General features: G+C 32.2%; 2 protein-coding genes and 1 pseudogene across 7 annotated transcripts; all 3 read right to left on the bottom strand.

Annotated features, from left to right (window-relative positions):
- Window positions 1-1338: 1338 nt before the first annotated feature.
- On the bottom strand, window positions 1339-3906 carry LOC145183964 (uncharacterized). Of its 2 annotated transcripts, none has more exons than XM_090086946.1 (2): window positions 2539-3906; window positions 1339-2448 (listed from the first exon to the last, which is right to left on the bottom strand). In XM_090086946.1, the coding sequence occupies exons 1-2, from the start codon at window positions 3386-3388 to the stop codon at window positions 1340-1342; spliced, it is 1959 nt and encodes a 652-aa protein (XP_089943072.1). In that variant the 5' UTR covers window positions 3389-3906; the 3' UTR covers window position 1339. The 2 variants fall into 2 exon arrangements, with proteins under 2 accessions (XP_089943072.1, XP_089943071.1); XM_090086945.1 differs by having other exon boundaries at window positions 1339-2463.
- Window positions 3907-4210: 304 nt separating this feature from the next.
- LOC149888037 (uncharacterized) lies at window positions 4211-17250 on the bottom strand. 5 transcript variants are annotated; one of them, XM_090086953.1, is made up of 10 exons: window positions 15576-15637; window positions 15283-15345; window positions 12069-12291; window positions 11848-11928; window positions 11685-11732; window positions 10828-10899; window positions 5680-5873; window positions 5409-5473; window positions 4452-4549; window positions 4211-4370 (listed from the first exon to the last, which is right to left on the bottom strand). In XM_090086953.1, exons 3-10 carry the CDS (start codon window positions 12283-12285, stop codon window positions 4312-4314), a joined length of 834 nt encoding a protein of 277 aa, XP_089943079.1. In that variant the 5' UTR covers window positions 12286-12291; window positions 15283-15345; window positions 15576-15637; the 3' UTR covers window positions 4211-4311. The 5 variants fall into 5 exon arrangements, 3 of the variants coding, with proteins under 3 accessions (XP_089943079.1, XP_089943080.1, XP_089943082.1); XM_090086954.1 differs by lacking the exons at window positions 15283-15345; window positions 15576-15637 and having other exon boundaries at window positions 12069-13134; XR_016452389.1 differs by lacking the exons at window positions 4211-4370; window positions 4452-4549; window positions 5409-5473; ... (2 more) ...; window positions 11685-11732; window positions 11848-11928 and adding exons at window positions 16045-16262; window positions 16517-17050; window positions 17167-17250 and having other exon boundaries at window positions 12221-12291; window positions 15576-15714.
- LOC149888038 (uncharacterized) lies at window positions 13198-17741 on the bottom strand (annotated as a pseudogene).
- Window positions 17742-21665: the final 3924 nt, after the last annotated feature.

A 21665-nucleotide genomic window follows, 5' to 3' on the forward strand; every position in this document is an offset into this window, starting at 1 on the left:
AGCACAAATTACGGTGATTGCCACCAGGTTTAAATGGTTCTGCCTGATCGAGAATGTTCCACGTAAGGATGGGTTCTAAACCTTTACTTTTACACTCCCATACAAATTTAGAAAGTTCCGTGGAGTTTGCTTTACTTTCATAACGAAAAGAATTCCTATGCTTATACCATCTGTCTTTAAAAGTTTTTTCAGTTAGACCAATGTAATAATGCCCCTTTTCTTGCTGCTGGGTTTTTACATTGCAAATATAAATAAGGTTTTTCTTAAGGCATGCAAATATAAATAAGGTTTTTCTTAAGGCATGCAAATATAAATAAGGTTTTTCTTAAGGCACTTTTGGGTTTAATTGATAAATGCTTTCCGAAAGAACATAAATTCCACAAACTTTTTAACCGGAACACCGTAAAAGTTAGTTACAGCTGCCTCCCAAATGTTAAGAAAATTATTACTGCTCATAACAAAAGAATACTATCTTATACTATTGACAATAATAGCCAATCATGCAATTGCCGAGAAACCGCTACATGCCCACTAAATGGAAAATGCCTTAAGAAAAACCTTATTTATATTTGCAATGTAAAAACCCAGCAGCAAGAAAAGGGGCATTATTACATTGGTCTAACTGAAAAAACTTTTAAAGACAGATGGTATAAGCATAGGAATTCTTTTCGTTATGAAAGTAAAGCAAACTCCACGGAACTTTCTAAATTTGTATGGGAGTGTAAAAGTAAAGGTTTAGAACCCATCCTTACGTGGAACATTCTCGATCAGGCAGAACCATTTAAACCTGGTGGCAATCACCGTAATTTGTGCTTGACTGAAAAGTTTCACATCATTACGTCGAAACTAGGCTTGCTCAATAAAAGAAGCGAGTTAACATCAAAGTGCCGCCATGAAAATAAATTTTTAATAAAAAACTTTAATGCCATCATAGCAGACACTCCATAGCACTTTTTTCGTATTTTTTTCGTATTTTTTGTCGTTACGTCTTTTTACGGTTTAGAGTAAAATGGGGTCAAATGAAATAGTTAAGAACTTTAATGAATTTTTTTTTAAGAGAAAAAAGTTTTTAATTTTTTTTTTTTTAAAGTTGTAGAGGAATTTGAGCTGTATTTAAATATATACAAATCAAGTAAAAAAAGTTTTTAGTTTTTTAAGAAACTTTATTTAATTGAAAAAAAATTTTATTTCATTCTACCCCACATTCGGGGAGAATGAAATACGCAAATCAATATGTAATTAAAACAACACTTAATTAAAAAAAACAAAAAGCAACCAATAATAACAATTTAAAAAACAACCAATAATAGCAATTAAAAACAACCAAATAAAAAAAACTTTATTTTTGTGATGATATTAAGTCATAAAGAGGTACTAGAGGTTGAACTGAATTGTCACTTGTGCGGCACTTTTTGGTGCAATAAAACTCAGCGCCTTTTACATATCGCTTTGGTATGCATGTTTGACAAAGCCAAGCCTTGCATTTTGAATTTTCACATTGATACCATTCCATGTATTGACTTGTTGAAGCTTCGCCTAAAACTTTACGGCACTTTTTACATTTCACTTGGTTTGCAGCTGTTATTGTTGTTGGAGTTGCTGTTGTTGCTTGATTTATTTGCAGCTCGTCATTAAAGCTTAGCTTACGTTGTTTTTTAGCTTGCTTTGCTGCTTTTTTGCTCTCAGCATCTTTCAATCTTTCGAGTATTTCAGGTTTACTAAGACACTCCCCATCGAACCTTGGTACATCTACATTTTTTCGTTTTTTTGTATCAACGTGTTGGATACGAAACATTTGTTGCAAAGCTGCTGCAAGCGATTGGGCCGATTGCAATTGTTTTTCAACCTCTTTTTGAATTTCCTTTTGAATAGCCGGAGTTACTAGACTATTGAAGGTTGTTTGCAGGCGAGTTGGCTTTGGAGGTGACTTTGAAGCTGATGCTATGCAACAAATGCTGATGCTAGATGTTGTTGATATAGATTCAGATAGCAGTGGCTGAGATGGTGTAGTTTCTGGTGCTAGTAGTGGTTGTGGTACTTTCATAGATTCTGGTGGTTGAGATGATGAAGGCTCAGGTTGAGATGACGGTGTTTCAAACGTATTAGCAATTTGCAATTTTGACTGATCGATTTTACTGATGTCGAGTGGAAACAAGCCAGTATTCTGAAATCCACTAACTATTTGGGTGCGCGTAAAAACCTCACCAGAGCTAAAAAGTTTTGCTTGCAGTTGGCTAAAACATTCTTTTGATAAGTTACTGAACTTTGTCTCTGCATAAAATTGTTGAAGTAATTTGCGCCAAACTCTTTTGACATGACAATAAACACCGACATCTAGTGGCTGCAGAATGTGTGACGAATGAGCTGGTAAGCAAATTAACAAGATATTGTTTTTGATACAAGTAAGTACGACCCGATAGGTGACATGTGTCACATGTCCATCTACGACTAAAATATGAATGCCTATAATTGGATAACTATAATTAGATTTATTTAATTAAGTAATTAATTGATTAAAGTAAAGATTAAACTAATTACCTGGAATTTTTTTAATGGCAGGAACATACACGCCAGTGAGCCAATTCATAAATTGCTTATCTTCCATCCATCCGGATGGAGATATGGCGTAAACGGCATCGTCTGGACCACTTAAGCACCAATTTCTGTACAGGCGTTTTTTTGATTTAAAAATAATATATGGAGCAAGACGATTACCAGCAGCATTGATGCAATTTCCAACTGTGTAATGGATTTTTTCATTGTTGCCAACCAATTTCAATGGACGTTTTGCACCACGCCGGCAAACTATATGTTGCTTACCTTGATCACCAGAAAATCCAATTTCATCAAAATTCCACAAATGACATGAAGTACTTTCATTGATTCCTGCTTCGTTGAATTCTTTTTGCAGTGTGTTGAAATACTTTGCAACTATTTCTTGTGTGCAAGAAGCGGCTCTGAAGGATGAAATATTGCCTATGGCCCTGATGCTTAACTTATGACTCCACCGGTTTATGAAAAGCTTATACCAATCTCTCCCTGGTGTACCATTAGGAAACAAATGAGATTGACCTTGGTGTTGCAAATAGTCGGTAACAAGTGTGATGACGTCATTGTAAGTTCTACCAAAGCCCCAATCGGATAATTTGATTAGGATATCTACCAAAGTTGATTCAAGTTGTTGCGACAATCTCGTGTTTGAACCACTCCCAATTGTTTCACCTATGCCGTGGACACGCCTGTGAAGAGTTGCTACTGGTATGTTGAATGATTTAGCAGTTTTGTTAAGTGAAAATTCACCGCTTTGTACTTTAGCCACTGCAAGCGCAACTTGCTCTTCGGTGTATGGTTTTCCTTTTTTCTTTGAGAGCAACTTGTTTCGAGGCATATTTTATATTAGAATAGATTTAACACGAATTGATTTAAAATTTATACAAAAAAATTCATAGACATTAATTGGTCACTTGAGATTTAATTAATAAAAGCCGCATTTAACAAGTGAGCAATTTGCGTATTTCATTCAACCCCACATGTCTCCGTTTTCGTTTTTTTCTCATAACTTTTTTCCCTGAATAGCAAACTTAATTTTGAAAAAAGATTCTTGACCAGCGTAAAAAGTTCTACCAGTAAACATATTAAGTTCACTAGTATCAAATTTAATTTCCGAGAGTTTTATGTCCATTTTTCAAAAAAAGAAAAAAAATATCATCATGCATTCGAAAACTTAGCAAATTATCAAAAAAACTTTTTTTTTTAAATTAAAATTTGATATCATCTTATTCAGAAAAAAATCCTCTGCAACATGATCAAAAAATATTTGCAAAAAGTTTATTCAATAATTAATTAAGAACAAAAGAATAAGCATAGTCATAACTATTTCATTCTGCCCTCTATTTCATTCTACCCTGTTTTACTATATAACATCTGATGATCGCTATTGCGTGAAACTTTAAGTAATGTAATATAAACCAAGCTAATTATTTAGTTTGTATTATAGTAATAATATATATATATATATATATATATATATATATATATATATATATATATATATATATATATATATCCTCACACCTTTCAGTCTCCTGCCAATACAACATAAATATATCTATATTGGATTAGAAGGAGACTGGAAGGTGGTGACAGAAAATAGAAAGGTGTGAAAATATGAACTATCCAAATGCAATAACTGAAAAAAAAAAAGACATGATTTACTATAAAAATATACTTCACAGCATCCACAAAAAAAGAGTACATGATTATAAAATTTTATTAAGATTTTCGTGATGCTGGTGCGTTTTCTAATGCACCCTAAATAAATTTATGGACTGTCTTCTCCGATTCCTTTGGATATGTCTCTCGGACAGCGGCTAAAAAGAGAAATATAATATAACAATAATAGATAAAGAAAGTCATTGTTTTTTTGGAAAGCACCATTGAGAGACACTTACCAATTACACATTTGTAATGGTGGGTTTCTTTAAAACTTCTCTTTCCTCCTCTCTGTACATCCATGTTGAAATTTATCATTAGCGAACAATCCAACATACTAAAAAATCAGGAGGTAAGTAATTCAGAAAACTGATCATTACTAAAATTACTAAGGAGATCTTGTTTTCTGATAAGCATTAAAAATCGCCCTTAACTTCAAGTCCCATATGAACTGTGATGAGCAAAAACCTATTTATCTGTAAAAGTATAAAAAAAAATTTTAATGCTGACTTACTAAACCTTTGGTCTCTTACAACTTATATCGATTGCGTTTTCCGGTCCGATTTAACTAGCAATAACTCGAAAAATACTTAACGCATTAATTCCAAATTTTCTTAATAATGAAGCTTATTGTATCATTTAATGTTTTTAATCAGTTTCTAGAGATTTCAAAAGACGCTTTTAAAGTAATCGAATTTTTATGAGAGTAGGTGCCATTATGGCTTAGATCTTGCTTTCAATGACCTTTTTTGATGCTGCTATCCTATTTTGCTTAAATTCTTGGTAATGTTTTGTTGATTTGTTTACTTTCAACAAGATTTCTTTTACAAGTGCCCAGTAACTCTCAATTATGTGCTGCTCAGGGCAGTTCAGAGGATTCGCATCTTTCGGGACAATTTTGATGCCATATTGATTGTACAACTCCTTTAACTTGTTGGAGTAGTGGATTGTAGCCAAATCTGGCCGAATAATAACTGCCTTATTGTGTTTGTTAATAAACGGCAAAAGACGTTTCTTAAGAAATTCGGTGATGTACAAATCAGAAGTCACAGTCTTTCTAGTGACGAATGGAGCACTCTTAAGGCCACAAGAGCAAATTTTATTATGTAAAAAGCTCTTTTTTTTGCTTTTTTAGATAATGCTGATTTTTTACAAAAAAAAAAGTAGAAGAAAATCAATGAAAAAATATTTCTTACCACCGCATAATCCTACGTGTACAGTCACCAATGTTAGTGCCTCCAATTTTACTCAGTCTTTCAATCTAAAAACAAATTTGATTACAACTTATTTGGTTACTCTATTTTTAATTCAACAATGTTGTAATTGTTTTAGCTTTGACGATAAGTAAAACCGTTACGTAGCAGTAATGAAAATGATTTATGAAACAGTCTGTAAATGAACTTTTTAGTTTAGTTTTATCTTTGGACCTTTATTAAAAGTGCGTTTGTTTTATACTAGATCTCTTACCAGTTTCTTTTTCATAGGCTCCTCAGCCAACTGATTTTCATTTTCATTAAAATTGTCCATGTTTTTAATGTTTTCTTTTAATGAAAACATCTCTGCATCAATTACTCTATCAAATCTGGTGTCAAGACGGTCGTTTAAAGACTTAACTGCTCCCGATAGCTGCTCGAGTTTGAATAACACTTTCCTTTGGAACTCTAAAGTATAAATTATACGTCAATTAGTATACTCTCTGGTGCTTAACATAAGGTAGGGTGGGAATCATTTCTTAAATCTAGTAGATGGAAAAGGGAAATCCCCCTTCCCCATTTTATAAGGCCTCGAGGCTTTGTAAAAGTTGGGTGGGAATTAGAATCCAGATGTAATAGGCAGGGGGGCGGATCGAATTTCTCTGACATACCAAAGAAAATGAACAAACTTGTTCACAACATTAACTTTATGCATATCATCATTATACTCATATAAGCAATTCCTTTTTTTATAACCAGTTTTTTATAATTATTTCATTAGGATTTAACATGCTTATATGAGTTTTGTACTTGGTGAGGAATATTATACATTTGGTTAAAAATCGAGATTTTTTTAAAGGTAGACAATTTTAATAGGCTGGTTTACACTGCAAGTTTTTTTCAGTTTTGAGATAAATTTTCTTTGTAGATAACCAGTAAAAATTGATAAACGGGGATGGGGTGGGAGGGAAAATTTTCCAAGAATTAATAAACGTCTCCCATATTGTATTAAACACCTGAGAGTATTATATTTATATTGGCAACCTATTCACTAAAATTCAGTCTCTTTATAATAGACAGCACTAAAGAAAAGATAAATTGATCATCTTTGCAAAGAACTTCATGGATATTTTTTATCATACACGGGTAATTTAAGGCATGTCGGGCTTTTATGAGTGTTCGGTTGCACCACTAAACATTTCTTTTGAGCATAAATTTTTTGGCAAACAATTCACTAAAATGAACTTTACCAGGCAAAAGTTGTTAAAAATTAAAATATTAATTTTTTACGACGTTATGGGTTATGACGGATTTTGTCTTTTCTGAAAAAGGAGAATATCTTTAAAAATAAACAAAATGATCTCTATGCACATCTTTTTCAGTAATGTTCAGTCTAGTACACTTCGATACTTGTTATTATCCACTTGTACAACTATTATTTGTGGCACGATTAGAAAATCCGACGTTTTTTACAAACTTCAGGCGTCGCCCCCAACACGACTAAAAAGAGCGTTCATTGTTATTGGCATTTTGAGCAATAAAGTCAATAAGCGTATTTAAGATTTTTTTTTGTCGGGTGAAACCATGTGATCAAATTTACATTTTATTTGACTTGAAGTTTGAGATTTTTAAATTTTTTGTCGCTGTTTCAAGCAAAACAAAAATCATTTTCTAGTTTGAAAGTTTTACTTGAAAATATGTTAAACCATTTGTCTTGTTGCTATGTTTATCTTTTTGTTTTTGGTTTTTACTTGAAAATGAATTTAATGTTTCAATAAATCTTTTCTAATTTTTATGATTTATACATACATACATACATACATACATACATACATACATACACACACACACACACACATACATACATACATACATACATACATACATACATACATACATACATACATACATACATACATACATACATACATACAGTATTGGACAAAACATTTGCAACCAAATAATGCTAATTTAGTTTCTTTATATAAAAGTGCTGCATTTTTTCAATTTAGAGAAATAACTATGTAACTGTTTAGAGACAAAGTTCTTCAAGTTTTATTCATCACAAAGTTCATTATTTGTACACGAAAATTAATAAATTAACCAAAAGTATTAAAAAAAGTTGATTTTCTTGACAAAACAAGTGCAACTCGACAAAATGTTGACCAAGCTGTATTTCGCTATCAATGTTTCGTGGCGAATCCTTTGTTGTCGATTACAGCCTTGCATCTTCGAGGCATAGATTCGATCAGGTGATCAATGAAACTTTGTGGAATCGCTGCCCAGGCCTTTTGGATTTGTTCAAACAGTTGATCCTTATTACGAACACCTTCACGATTAATTCTGCGGTTGACGATCTCCCACAGGTTCTCGATAGGGTTGAGATCCGGAGATTGAGGCGGCCAATCCATCACCGATAGGTGGTTGTCTTGAAACCACTGCTTGACTACTTTTGCAGTGTGTTTCGGATCCTTGTCATGCTGAAAAACTCATTTTATTAGCATATTCCATTCAGCATGAGGTAACATAACATCTTTCAGGATATTTTTATACATGAAACGGTCCATTATTCCATTGTTTCGATGTATTGGACCTAGACCGTTAGCAGAAAAATACCGCCAGACCATTACATTGCCTCCACCATGCTTCACGATCTTATGGCAGTAACGTAAATCAAGGCGTTTTCCGGCCGGTCGACGTACACGGCAAATGCCATCGCTCCAAATGATGTTGAACTTCGATTCATCACTGAAAAGGACAGTTCGCCATTTCTGCACATTCCAGTCAATATGAGATGTAGCAAACAGGAGACTTTTCTTCTGGTCTTTTAGTGAAATCAGCGGTTTCTTTGAAGGGCGTCGAGAAAACAATCCGGCTTTAACAGCACGTCGTCTGATTGTTCGGTCCGATACAGGTAGCTCTAATTGCTTTTGTATCTCGACTGATGATATCCAGGGATCCTTCTTGACGGATCTGACGATCATAGAATCCTCTCTAGAAGTGGTGGAACGCGGTCTTCCACCTTTGTTATCTGCTGCCAACTTCCCCGTAGAACTATATTTGGAACATAGTCTTGATACGGTCCATTTTTTCACGCGATATTTATCACAAATACTTTTTTGTGACGTTCCACTTACGTAATCGCCGATAATTTTCTTTCTTAGTTCCAATCCAAGACTGTCGGGAGCCATTTTTGCATTTGAAGTCATAAAAATAAATAATCACGCTTCTCAAGGCTTACCGTGTTACATTTACCTTGTGATGATACAATAATGCTCTGTGGAACACAACGTCTTGGTTGGATGTGGACTGTATTGATGTAATGAAACACTTGTTGTATTTCACTTCTTGTACTGATGTTCTTCGATAAAACACTTTGATAAAACTCACTTCGATAAACTGTCTTGATAATACTGACTGATTGACTTCCATATACTGACTGAATTACATGTCTCTTATATAGTAAAATGAACCTGTGTGAACCTGTTCTGGAAGATTCTAGATGCTTCTTTTCGATGCTTCTGGAAGCTTCTGGATGCGTCTGGATTCTTCTGAATGTTTCTGGATATTTCTGGATGCTACTGGATGCTTCCAGATGCTTCTTCTGGAAACTTCTTGAAGCTTCTGCATGCTTCTGGAAACTTCTGGATACTTCCTTTAACCCTAAACGGTGCTTTGTAACGATATCTTAGCGCATTGGTTTTTAATTTTTCAAATTTTTATTTTTTTCTTTCCTTTTCTGCTCACTGTGACGAAAAAGTCACGCACCCAAATTTTCGCCCCCCCCAAAAAAAATTTTTTTTTTATATGTTTGTTTGTTTGCTTTTTAGGGACTGTTTAAAGTTAATTTCAAGACTCATAATTTTTCTCTTCTAGTTACAAAAATAGAGCGATTAAGGGTTAATTATTAAAAAACTTCCGTGACGTTGACACGGATCAGACTTAAGAAAATGAAACAAACCAAAAAAGTTGCACTTGTTGCACCTTTTTTGGTTTGTTTCATCGCTGCAAAATGGCACTTGTTAACGAATTTCTGCCTGTGTGCTGTCACATGTCAGCTGATTGCTCATGTAATGGCATGCTATGACTCCAGACTCCTGAACTGTTTGCTGTGGTAGTATAGTTCGTTTCGTTTTTAAGACATGTAAAATTAGGAAAATTTTTAGCATTGTTCGATGTTGGTTGCAAATGTTTTGTCCAATACTGTACATACCTACATACATACATACATACATACATACATACATACACACATACATACATACATACATACATACATACATACATACATACATACATACATACATACATACATACATACATACATACATACATACATACAAGTTGTTTATTTTTCAATTAGCACTACAAGCTTTGTGAAATTTTCATTTTTCAGCAAATGTAATAATAATAAAAAACAAGACAAGTTTTGAAAGTACAAGGAAAAGTTGCAAAATCCAAAAGTTTTTTATCAATTATTTGTTTTTAGTCAACCTTGAAGTTTTAATTGTTGGAGGGTCTAAATAAAACTTATACAAATATAAGAGAGAAATTTCTTCCTTGAACTCCATTTAATTTTTTTTTTTTCATTTTATAATAACACATTATATTGTGTATAAAATACAAGGTGCTGGATTAATACTGAAAGTTTTTAAATCCTTGTTTCTCATAGGACAATTAAAAATAAATATCAAGCACTCTTCAAAATGCAATATATAGGACTTAGATCATAGTATTAAGCGGATTGTTAAGTTTCTTCACATTTGTATCGAAGTAAGATACTTTTACAGAAAATCTAGTAAATTGTCCAATTTTTTCCATAAGAAGAATTTGGTTGAACCAATAAAGGCATTTCTGAGCACTATTCTCAAAAAGCATGTAATATTTAGTAACCTCAAGTTCAATAAGAACATACACTTTAAATAGGTAAATTTAAACATTTACATTTTGTAAAAATCAAGTACTAATTTTATCTTTTATCGACTGTTCCTGTAAAAACAATGTCGGCCTTTTAAAACGGTATACTTAAACTAAAAACGTATACTAAAAACGCCAAATTCTTAATGCAATCATTCCCGCAAGGTGAAAACATGTCACACGCGTTTAAACCAAAAATAACACTGGTGTTATTTTTGGGTGTTCATTTCAAGCAAGTCAAATATGGTATGGCTAGAATAAACTGTGTTAATTTTTTGTATAAAACTTCAGTATTTAGATACTGAAAACTGAGGTACTAAATAAAAGAATATGACTAAATGACATTATTTTTTTCTTGCTCATTCAATTTTGCAAGACTGTCTGACTTTTGTAAATTCAAATAATTTTTTCCCAAATAAATTCTTTTCTAAAAATATTGGGAGTTATTTGACTTTCTATATAGTGCTAGAAACAAAAAGCATGGTTAATTATATATATCAAATACCTCTAGGGAATGAATCACTGATGTTTTCAAATGTTGCAACTTGCTTCAATTGTTGAGTGGCACATAACACACCTATAAAACAAAAAAAAAATGTGAAAACTTACATATACCCAACACCTTAAAAAAAAGACACCGTTATAGCAGTCACAGAATGATTCACAAGATTCAATTTGACCATTTTATTTTCAATGAGACCACATTGAATGAGGATTAAGCCCTCTTGCAGAAGATTATGCAATACTTATTGCAAAAGAGTCCATCATTATCCAAACTGACAAAATACGACTTTTGTATGAGTAACAGATAATGATAAATAGAAAAGGAATATCATAAAAGACAATAATTTAACTAACGTTTTTTAGGTGGAGGAGATCCTGCAATACCTTGCGTTTCTAAGTATGCTATTGTATAAAAACTAGCAACACTAGAAATAGGCCCATGTAATAGAACCAAGTAAATTATAAAAATATGATATTATGAAAGAATGGTTACGAGCAGATGCCCATCCTGAAATTAACCTGTTTTGCAGATCAGGATTATTTAAAACTATGGTTTGTTGTTCCCTATAGAAAGAATCTGTTTCTTTTTTCCTCTATTTACTTTTTTTCCATAATATGAGATATAGGAATAAAAGATAGGAAAGATAAGAATTTTTTTTGCAGACTGACAAGGTTAATCAAAAACAAGTCTGGGTGTCCTTTATGTAAAACACTTTCTCTCCGTTGGGAAAACATAATTCTTCTTTTATTATGTAAAGAAAAGGATTAAAAATACTTACTCTGCAAAAATGAATTTAACAAGTTTATTAACGTTTTAGTTTAACTTCATTTATTCCATAAATAATAATTGTCTCTTACCAACTTTGTCCCTTCCTGTTTTTGTAATTGGCCCAATCTTATTACTATCTATTATAAGAGTAAAAAAATATATAGAATATTTATTTATAAAGTTGATAAAAATGACAACAAAGTAACAAACATTTACAGATCATTGTCATTTATAATCTACCAAAAAACTTACCCTCTTCTGCCGCATTTTCATCAGAATCTGAACTAGCAGCACATATTGAGTATGCCCAATTTTCACAAGTTTTTAAACCACCTAAAAGCAATTCTAAGAAAAATGATTTGAATACTTGATTTTGCAGCAAAGCCTGAATAATCTTCTGTGATTCTATATAACAATCCCGGCTAAACATAAAACATACTTCATGGTTGTAGAAGAAATATAAATCAATGTACATGTGACCTTCCTGTGTACAAGTTTCCCAAACATCCAATCTTGCTGAGGAATCTGCTTCTTTCTTAAAGCACGCTCTTTTTTGGCATTTGGTGGATATCTGACAGTATCTTTACCCTCGAGCCAACAAGGTTGAACCACGCCTTCTTCTTCTATTAATACCCCATCCTCATTTTGTCGTTTCCAAATAGCTCGAGTATAACTAAGATCTTCACTCATTTTATACTGTAAAAAAAAAACATTTACGATAAAATAAATGTTGATACCAAACTTTAAAAATGTAGCTGGAACCATATCGAATTAGTGACACGTGAGAAAACATTTACATCTACACTATAGGAAACATTTCAAAAAACATCAAATGTTAGATGAGACTGACACAACAAAAACCAGCTGGATACACATGGAAAATAGAACTTATAGCAGAGTTAACAGAAGAAAAAAAAATTAAAAAACAGCATAAATTTATTTGAAAAAGCACCAATTTACAAATTTACATGTATTTATTTAATTTAGACTAGATGAATAACAGGATATATTACAAAGCCACTCCTGAACGGTAAACAAACAGATTTCCGTAGTTCATTTTTATTAAAAGTGAGTTTAGAAAAAATCTTGATTTTTTTTCTCGGAAGTAAATTCCTTACAATTTAGAGTCAATTGGATGATCAAAAAATGACTTTAAGCAGCTTTTTTTATAAGCATCACATTCGTAAGTTTTATTATTATTATTTAAAAATCTAATAAAAACAATTTTCCCATCTTTATTAAAAAAGCAATTATCTCTGCTGCTTAAAGTAACTTTCTCTGTATTGGTTTTTGTATAGCTCTCAAAATTAATTTCTTCACTGATGACTCGCTTTACTATTTGTGCAGTTGGATTGTTGGCATTCTTTACAATCTTTTTTAGCTTGGGCAAATAATTTTCAAATGGGAAGCAAGATATTTTGTTCAAGGAGCAATTGAAATTTTCTACGTCATCACATATATGCAATATGTTATGAATGTTATACACAGTAAATGTGTTACCAAAAATTTCTTTACAATTGTTCACAAAATACTTCAGTAATTCCTTACAGAAGGATAAAAGGTTTTTACGCAGGTACCATCTGGATGCACCAGAATAAATACCTAAATTGACAGTGAAAGAAAGTGTTCATAGACAGATTCAGAAACAATGCCTTTCAAATAAACTGGTCCAGTGTATAAAAGAAATTGTCTGAATTCAGTTGCTTTCCACCTATCAACTTTGACCAATGATGGCGGCCTTCTAGCAAAATCACTGGGAATATAATTTCTAAAGTTGATTATTTTCTCAGAAATCAGTAAAATATGTGATTGTGATAACCTAGCCATAGGACCTTTACGGAAATAATTCAAGATTCTTTTAACAACCCCAAGACATATCAAATGCATATAGTCAAGGCAGAATCCGGAAACGTATTTAATACCAGCAGCTGTAAGAGGAGACTTACATATTTGATATTGCTTATACGACTGGCAGCTAAAATTGTAATCTGTCCGCTTGCAAAATTCTTGTTCTTCTTTAAATACTACCCTTCCTTCCCTAAAACCATTGATAATGCACCTTTCACAAGAATAATATCCAGTATGAGCAACAGTCCCTTTTAAAAATGATCTTGCTGGGGCATCACAAAGAAAAGCTCTAACTTTAACAGTGTGTACAAACATAGCAGCCGAGAGAAATTTCGGGCCACGGGGAAGTTTTCTTAAGGGGCCCTCATTATAATTAATTATATACCCAGGACCAAAAGAAGCGTGCTCTTGGCATTGAAAATTAAAAACAAAAGTTAATTAAATCCTTTAAAAGCCAAAACTAATTAAATCTTTTGAAAATTATTTTAAAAAATTTGTTTGCACACACACGGGGCCCCAGGAATCTTCCCCTTCCACAAACCCCTCCCCTTTCGGCGGCCATGTGTACAACTGATTTTATTGTCAGACCGGATAACTTTAAACCATAAATTTTTGTAAAAAATCATTTAAAAACACTCAAAACTTAGTAGCTTACTTTCCCCTGTGTATAATGCCACAATAAAAATCTTTCTGCCACTAATATGATGATTGAAATAAGGGTAGCCCATCAATACTGAAACTAAGTGATATTTTTCTTTTAGATCCTGTAAACTTTTTTTTCATGTGCCATTCATACTACTATTTGAAAGTCTATTGGTACATACTACTATTTTGGATTGTGATTCCAATCCAAAATAGTAGTATGTACCACCACACTTTCAAATACACTGAACTTCTTGAGGTACTTTTAAAAGTGTTCTTGCATCTTTGGGTAGCGTCCCAGCCAACACGAATAGCAGGGTCCCATATGGGGTCTTGATGGGCCGATACATGGGAGCCATGTAGAATAACTATGTGGGGCCCATGTTAAATTGGCCGCGGGCTCCAACTGGGTCCCGTGTGGGCTAACCACGGTTCGGCGAAAACTGTTAATCCTACTCTTTCATTTAATTTTTCTTTAAAAGATACTTCAACGATACTTTATATACGCTTTTCTGTTGCTAGGGTTACTTCATTATAACTAAACATGACTTAGCATGTTGACGCGTAGACTAAGTAGTTAAATTTTAAGTCAATACATGACGTTAGTCAAGCAAATTGCGCATAAATTTAGATTTTAAAACAAGTTCGAGCCACTTTGGGTGAGACAGTTTGTTTGGTTTGGGAAAAAAAGCAAACCTTTTGCATATCGTCAAGAAACAAAAAAAATATACATGGATGTTGTAAGTGACTGTATTGATAATAAAAAAAAGTATTCAACAATTGCCCGAAGCCCTCACTCGGTTGGCACGGTTACCGTCGCGGTCTCGACTTCTCAAAAGCCTCTTTCCTAAGACAAAAACTTACAAAATTGTTACTTTTCGTTGCATTTAGAACAGCTATATTAATTAATTCACTTTAAGTGATGACAAAATGATAATCCCCTATAACTCCAGATTTAAATTTTGTGGATAAACCTTTCCATACCAGTACTGAAGATAACCTTTAAAACAGGAAAATTTTCAGCTTATTACAGATGGATACAAAGAAATTTTACAATACAGTTCTGCAAATTTGTTGGTATTGTTTTTAAGGGGAAGAGTTCTATTATGAAAGCACTCTTTTTTAATTCACACCCTAATAAACGTAGGATTTTCATAACAAAGATAATTATTATACAAGAAACCTATCACTAATTACCTACTGCCTTCTCAAAGTCTTTTTTACTGACCTCAGCTGTTTTTTGGTTTCCTTTAATTGCCTCTGAAATACAAAATGTAATAAAACTATTAACAAAATTAATAGTGCATGTAATTGATTTAGCATCTTTAAAAGTGTTTGTTTTTTTAACTCTGGAAAGTAAGGAAGAAAATAAGGAACTCACATAGAAAGATACCATGGTTATTACTCTAAAACTATTCAATTTATAATATTGATTGAAAATTCGAAATGTGAGAATCATTGGAGTGTTAATTAGATTAGATTGCACTTACTGTACACAATATCAAAAAGTCAGGTGGACCCAAACCCTCTCTTGCCACCACAACCAAAAACGTTAAACTTCATAGCTAAGTTGTTGCTCATCACAAAAGCCATCATCCGCTTTGTTATAAAATTAGCAATAAAATTCACCTAAAAAAAAATTTAAAAATTTCTATGAAAGTAGAATCATAGTCCTGCTATCATTTTTTTAAATTAATTTAATCAAGTTCTCTTACAGAACACTTTGATTGATATTTCTCATTGTATATACTGTATTATCATATACATCTTATCATTTATACTTGCCCTCAGAGGTTTACATGAGCACACAGTATATATGATGGGACAACATGTGTATTCTTAGGGGCTTTGTAGCATGTACAATAAACATAAACTAAAAATGGGTAAGAGATCTGTTTTATTTCAGGGAATTCACAAAAGGTGGGTGGATAACTTATTTAGATGTTTAATGCTACTAACCACACTATTCAAGAAATTGATGTCATCAAGTTTTCCTTCCATTAATGTAAAATTTTCTTCTGTTAGCAAAGGAAAAATGGCTCCTTCTGGAAGTATTGCATCATTTTGAACTGGTTGTTGACTTCTAATCATGGTCATTTGTACATGCTGAGTTTCTTTAACTTCTTCTAGCTGTCTTAAGACTCTCCCCAAAAGGTTTTCAATTCTATTGAGCTGACCTGAAATATATTTCTTTAAAATAAAAAAAAAAAAAATTAAAACCTTTTTTAACAATAAATAGTTTTCTTTAATGTATTACAGATTACGAGGTAAAAGACACCTCATTTAAAAAAACATAACTTTGATATGTATAACAAAAGACCATTTGCCTATCCTGCAGTTCAGTGTTATAATGCCATCAAGCATAATTCAATACGTAAAATTATTTTGTAAAGGAACAAAAATCTGCCACAATATCAAGACCAATACCTACCAGTTGAATCATTGAGTAAATTTGAAGGTCTTGTAGTGAACAGTGTTTCAGAAGGACGAGGAAGGTTGAAGTTGGAAGGTGACTGAGAACTAATTAGTGAATGTGATGAAACCAGAGAGGATGATGTTGACAGGGGATAACAAGGGATGAAGGACTTTTGAGGTGGTGGAACCACAATGTCATCATATTCAGACCAGAAGTGCATTTGTGGCTGCATGTGAAATATTGTAATGAGTTGCCCATTCTGCTAACCGCTCTCGAACATTACAATCTGGTTCTTGCTCAACTTTTTCATGTTCTTCAAGTTCATCTGATAAATCATTATCACCAAAGTATACATCATAGTGTTCTACACAAAGATCAATCTTCAACTTCCATCAAATTTCCCACCAAATAATCTTCATCAGCAACATTTGCCTCCAAATCAATTCCATTCTGATATTCAAAACCATCAACATCTCTTAAGTTAAATCCTCCTCAGCTAGAGAAACATCGAAAGATTTCTCAGCTGCAATGCAAAAATGCTCATCTACCCTAGAACGGATGTGACATCGTCAACTTTGCTCGCTATATACTTTATTAGACATCTCTACAGTAATGTATTTCAAATCAAATACAAGAAACTAAGACAAATTTAGGAAAAAACTCACTGTAGAAGTTACTTGCCTAATTTCGGCGCGATGAAAAATATTTCATGGCCGATCATACTGTAGATTGGCCGGCCGCTTCGGAGTGGCCGGCTTTATGGGCTTCCCACATTAGACCCATGTCGAATCTGTATTGCTAACCCTAGCCCAGATCAGCCCACGTAGCCCAGGTAAAAATTAGATGGGACCCATGTCGGGTTGTTGGCTGGGGTGTTACCATGTCTTCGAAGTATATCGTCTAAACTATTCATGGCTGCTTGGGAACAGTTAAACTTTAGACACCAGGATGCCAGCTCTCGTGAGAGGTTTTTTTTACTAGTGGATGGATTAAAAGATTCGCTGTCACTAGAACCATCGGACCAATACTCAACGGAATTGTTCGACTCTACTTCCATATTTTCTTCCACAGGTAAATAACTATAACTCTGACTGCTATGAAAAGATTCTCTAACAACTTATTCTTGAGGATGTGCACAGTTTTATTGACGTTCATCCGCACTTTCGTCTCGAGCTTCTTCTGAAACTGATTTATTTAATTTTCTCCAACTCTTTAAATAATCTTTTCTTTATGCAGGCATATTTTTACCCACTACTTCATAACGAAAATTATAACTTTATTAAAATATGAAAATTTCTGAAAATAAAATAAAATGGTATGTAATCATCTTCCGCAATTGGAATTAAATACGTAATTAGAGACTCAATTAAGGAAGGAATTTAAGCATAGAAGTTAAAAGAGATGAACGTGAAACTTATTATTGCAGTTTAAAATTTTAGTATTAGTTTAAACTTTTATAGCATTTGTTTAACAAGACTGTTCAGGATAAAGTAACTACTGAACGTGTTGACAAGTTACTAAACAAATTACACTAAGGTAAAGGAAATTAGTTGTCGGCACGAACAGATTTAATCATTTTTCAAGATGAACAATTGTAAATTTGGGCATATTTTTTCGTGTAAACAAAGTCTGTCAGTGATAAAATAGACCTGTAAGAACAATTTTAAAATGACTAAAAAAAGTATAGCGAAACATAAAAAAGGTTATATATAATTTTCTGTCAAGATCTGATTTCATTCAATTCCTTGGTCCTTCATTCACCAGCCTTATATTTATGTATTTTTTTAGTATTTTTTCTCACATTCCCATTTTTTGCGTCGACTACTCTATAAGCTCCACAATATATATTCGGCTATGAGTTGTTTATTAGTAAGTGCATTTTCTAATGGGCTATTTTTAACTTATTTGATAATGAAAAACCTTATAAAAAATTGCTCAAATTTATAATTACCTTGCAAAATGCGGCCAGATATTTCATGTTTTCGTTTTTCATATTTCATATATTATTTCATTTGTCATAAAAAGCACTAAACAACCCATTAGTTTTTTTCAAATAAAATTTAGCTTATATATAGCTGGTAAACCATATTATGTTAACTAAGGGTCTGCGTATCGTTATTATTTTGAACCGATAACGATATGAAACGATAACGATATCAAACGATATGGTTTTGTCTATGAAACGATAATATCGGTTTAGTTATCGTTTAAAACGATACCAAACGATAACTTATCGTTTAAAACGATATTATCGGCTTTTCTTATCGGTTTATCGGAATACATAAAAATAACGAGAATACCGATATTTATCGGTATAATAACGATATTTTTTACAATATTCCAATTTTTTTTTTTAAATGCCAAATTTTAGTTCAAATATGTAATAAATCTTCAAGTCGAGTCAAGATGTCGTTTTGCCTATCTTTACCGGTTTTAAAAGTTAATCCTTCCCAATTGTATATATTATCTAGATGTCTAACTTCAAAAAAATTCTGTAAAGACAAAGTGAAGCAACACTGTTCTCCAAATTGACCCCCAGGTTGAAACTCTCCCCATTCCTGATTTTTTTACATTTAATCAATCAAATGCATTAGTAAACACAATATATGTTGTCAAAAAAATCTGAACTAAGTGCTAAATATGTATACTTCCAAAATTAAAACACATAATTTTTGGCTTTTTTTCTTCCAAAGTTTTAATAAAGTCAGCCATTATTGTAGTCAAAATAACCCAGTGTGTGTGTGTGTGTGTGTGTGTGTGTGTGTGTGTGTGTGTGTGTGTGTGTGTGTGTGTGTATGTATATGTATATATATGTATATATATATATATATATTGATATTATATAATATACTTCAGGTAGAATAATGTATTTGATAGAAAGTAATGTATTTCAGGTAAATAGGAGTACTATTAGGCGAACCTCTGATATGTACCAGACAAATAATTAGCCAGGGTCAAATACTTTAAATGTAGCTGGAAAAATCTGTGGACTCTGCTATTTAAATCTTAGTATAGATTATTTATATTTATGATTTTATAATTTAAAAATAAGTTTAAAATAAGATCAGTTAAAACATTTTTTCTCTTTATGCTAATTTATAGTTTGATTCAATATATTTTTTATTGTTTTTACTTATTTCAAAAACTGTTATAAAATTTTTACTATTAATTTTAGAGGAGTTTCTCATGATTTTTGCAAAAGTAAAGCTGTAACCAATATAGTAGATATTAGTGAATCACTTGGAGATAAACATGCAGAACAAGTACCATCTGGATTGTTAAAGCATAAAATGGAGAGTGAAAGCATTGTAAGTGTAGAGCAGTTCAAGATGTCTACAGGTGGAAATCTTTTCTCAGTTACAGTTGGAGTAAATGAAATTAAGTCAAAAAGAAAGAAAGTTAATCATATCTTGTTCCAAAATATTATGGAGCTATCAAATGCATTAGAACTCTCTAAAAATAAAACCAAAAAATCATGTTCTACTTTACACAGGAATCTAACAAGTGCTGTAGAATCGATTATTAATGTTAAAATGACTGAATTGCAGGAAACTCTGAATATCTTTAAATGGTGGTCAAAACTTCTTAAAAGTTATTATTGTTTTCGATCCAAAAAATCATTATTCTTCCTTTGAAATATATGAAGATTCTGGTGTCAAGCAATGCTATATTCTTGCCATTGTGGAGATGGTCTTAGAGGATAATGGCAATCTCCAAAAATTATTGGCACTTCTTCAACTTGAAGAAGTAAACTTCAGTATGGCATTTGACCTAAAGTGTGCAAATAGTGTTTTTAGAACTTTCAAGTCACTCTGGTAAATATGCCTGTATTGTGAAGGAGAATGCTCCCTTGAAGCAGGGAAACTAAGAACGTTTGGCTCCATAGACTTATGTTTTGATCAATATGTATATGGTGGAAAAAAAAGATTGGAAATGCAGGAATACAAAAATGTAATAAATCCTCATTTCATTTAATTAAAAGAAGATCAAGAAACTTTTCTTGAACTCATTGCTCCTCCACCTGAGCTTCACATTATGATGGGAGTTGTGGATAAACTTTGTACTTTGCTTTAATACATTTGGTCAGCTTTTCAAAGCTGGTTGAAAACACATTACATAATAATGAGAGGGTATCATGGTGTAGGTTTAGATGGAAACAATTATAATTGATTTCTGCTCCTGTTAGATATTTTGGAGTAGGATGTTACCTTAACTGCAGCAATCAATATTTTACCAATAGTGAATTGCTTGCGTAAGTTTTCATTAGTAAAATCAGCTGTTTTTGGTTTGGAAATGGGTACAGATATTTCTGTTAAAATTGAAGATTTCAAAAGTTCATTTTTTAGTTTTCAACAATATACAAAAGATGTGTTTAGCTATGACTTGACAGTTTCATGGAAAATACATATTTTAGTGTGTCACATTCTCACCTTTGTAGATTGTAATAATATTAGCTTAGGTAGCTATGAAAAGACTTGAATGAACTATAAAAGAAACATAGGACAAGAAAGTTATGGAGAGCTAAAATCTGCTGTGGTAAATTTTAATTTAAACAAGTATTAACTTAAATATCATTTGTGATACAAATGTATTTATATTAAGGTTTTTTTGTAAATGAAATAAATAAATATTAATGGGTTATTTTGACTACAATAATGGCTGACTTTATTAAAACTTTGGAAGAAAAAAAGCCAAAAATTATGTGTTTTAATTTTGGAAGTATACATATTTAGCACTTAGTTCAGATTTTTTTGACAACATATATTGTGTTTACTAATGCATTTGATTGATTAAATGTAAAAAAATCAGGAATGGGGAGAGTTTCAACCTGGGGGTCAATTTGGAGAACAGTGTTGCTTCACTTTGTCTTTACAGAATTTTTTTGAAGTTAGACATCTAGATAATATATACAATTGGGAAGGATTAACTTTTAAAACCGGTAAAGATAGGCAAAACGACATCTTGACTCGACTTGAAGATTTATTACATATTTGAACTAAAATTTGGCATTTAAAAAAAAAAAAAATTGGAATATTGTAAAAAATATCGTTATTATACCGATAAATATCGGTATTCTCGTTATTTTTATATATTCCGATAAACCGATAAGAAAAGCCGATAATATCGTTTCAAACGATAAGTTATCGTTTGGTATCGTTTCAAA

This window comes from Hydra viridissima, unplaced genomic scaffold, assembly GCF_058129835.1.
Source record: "Hydra viridissima isolate aposymbiotic clone 2 unplaced genomic scaffold, HvirCarnegie_v1 scaffold_5, whole genome shotgun sequence".
Lineage (NCBI taxonomy): Eukaryota > Metazoa > Cnidaria > Hydrozoa > Anthoathecata > Hydridae > Hydra > Hydra viridissima.

Coding starts and splice junctions, on each gene's coding strand:
- LOC145183964 (XM_090086945.1), bottom strand. CDS start 3,388: ATGCCTCGAAACAAGTTGCTCTCAAAGAAAAAAGGAAAACCATACACC. Junction 2,464..2,538: donor TGCCATTAAAAAAATTCCAG/GTAATTAGTTTA, acceptor ATCCAATTATAG/GCATTCATATTTTAGTCGTA.
- LOC149888037 (XM_090086954.1), bottom strand. CDS start 12,360: ATGGTTCCAGCTACATTTTTAAAGTTTGGTATCAACATTTATTTTATC. Junction 5,474..5,679: donor AGCCTATGAAAAAGAAACTG/GTAAGAGATCTA, acceptor ATTTGTTTTTAG/ATTGAAAGACTGAGTAAAAT. Junction 4,550..5,408: donor ACACGTAGGATTATGCGGTG/GTAAGAAATATT, acceptor CTGATTTTTTAG/TATGTTGGATTGTTCGCTAA.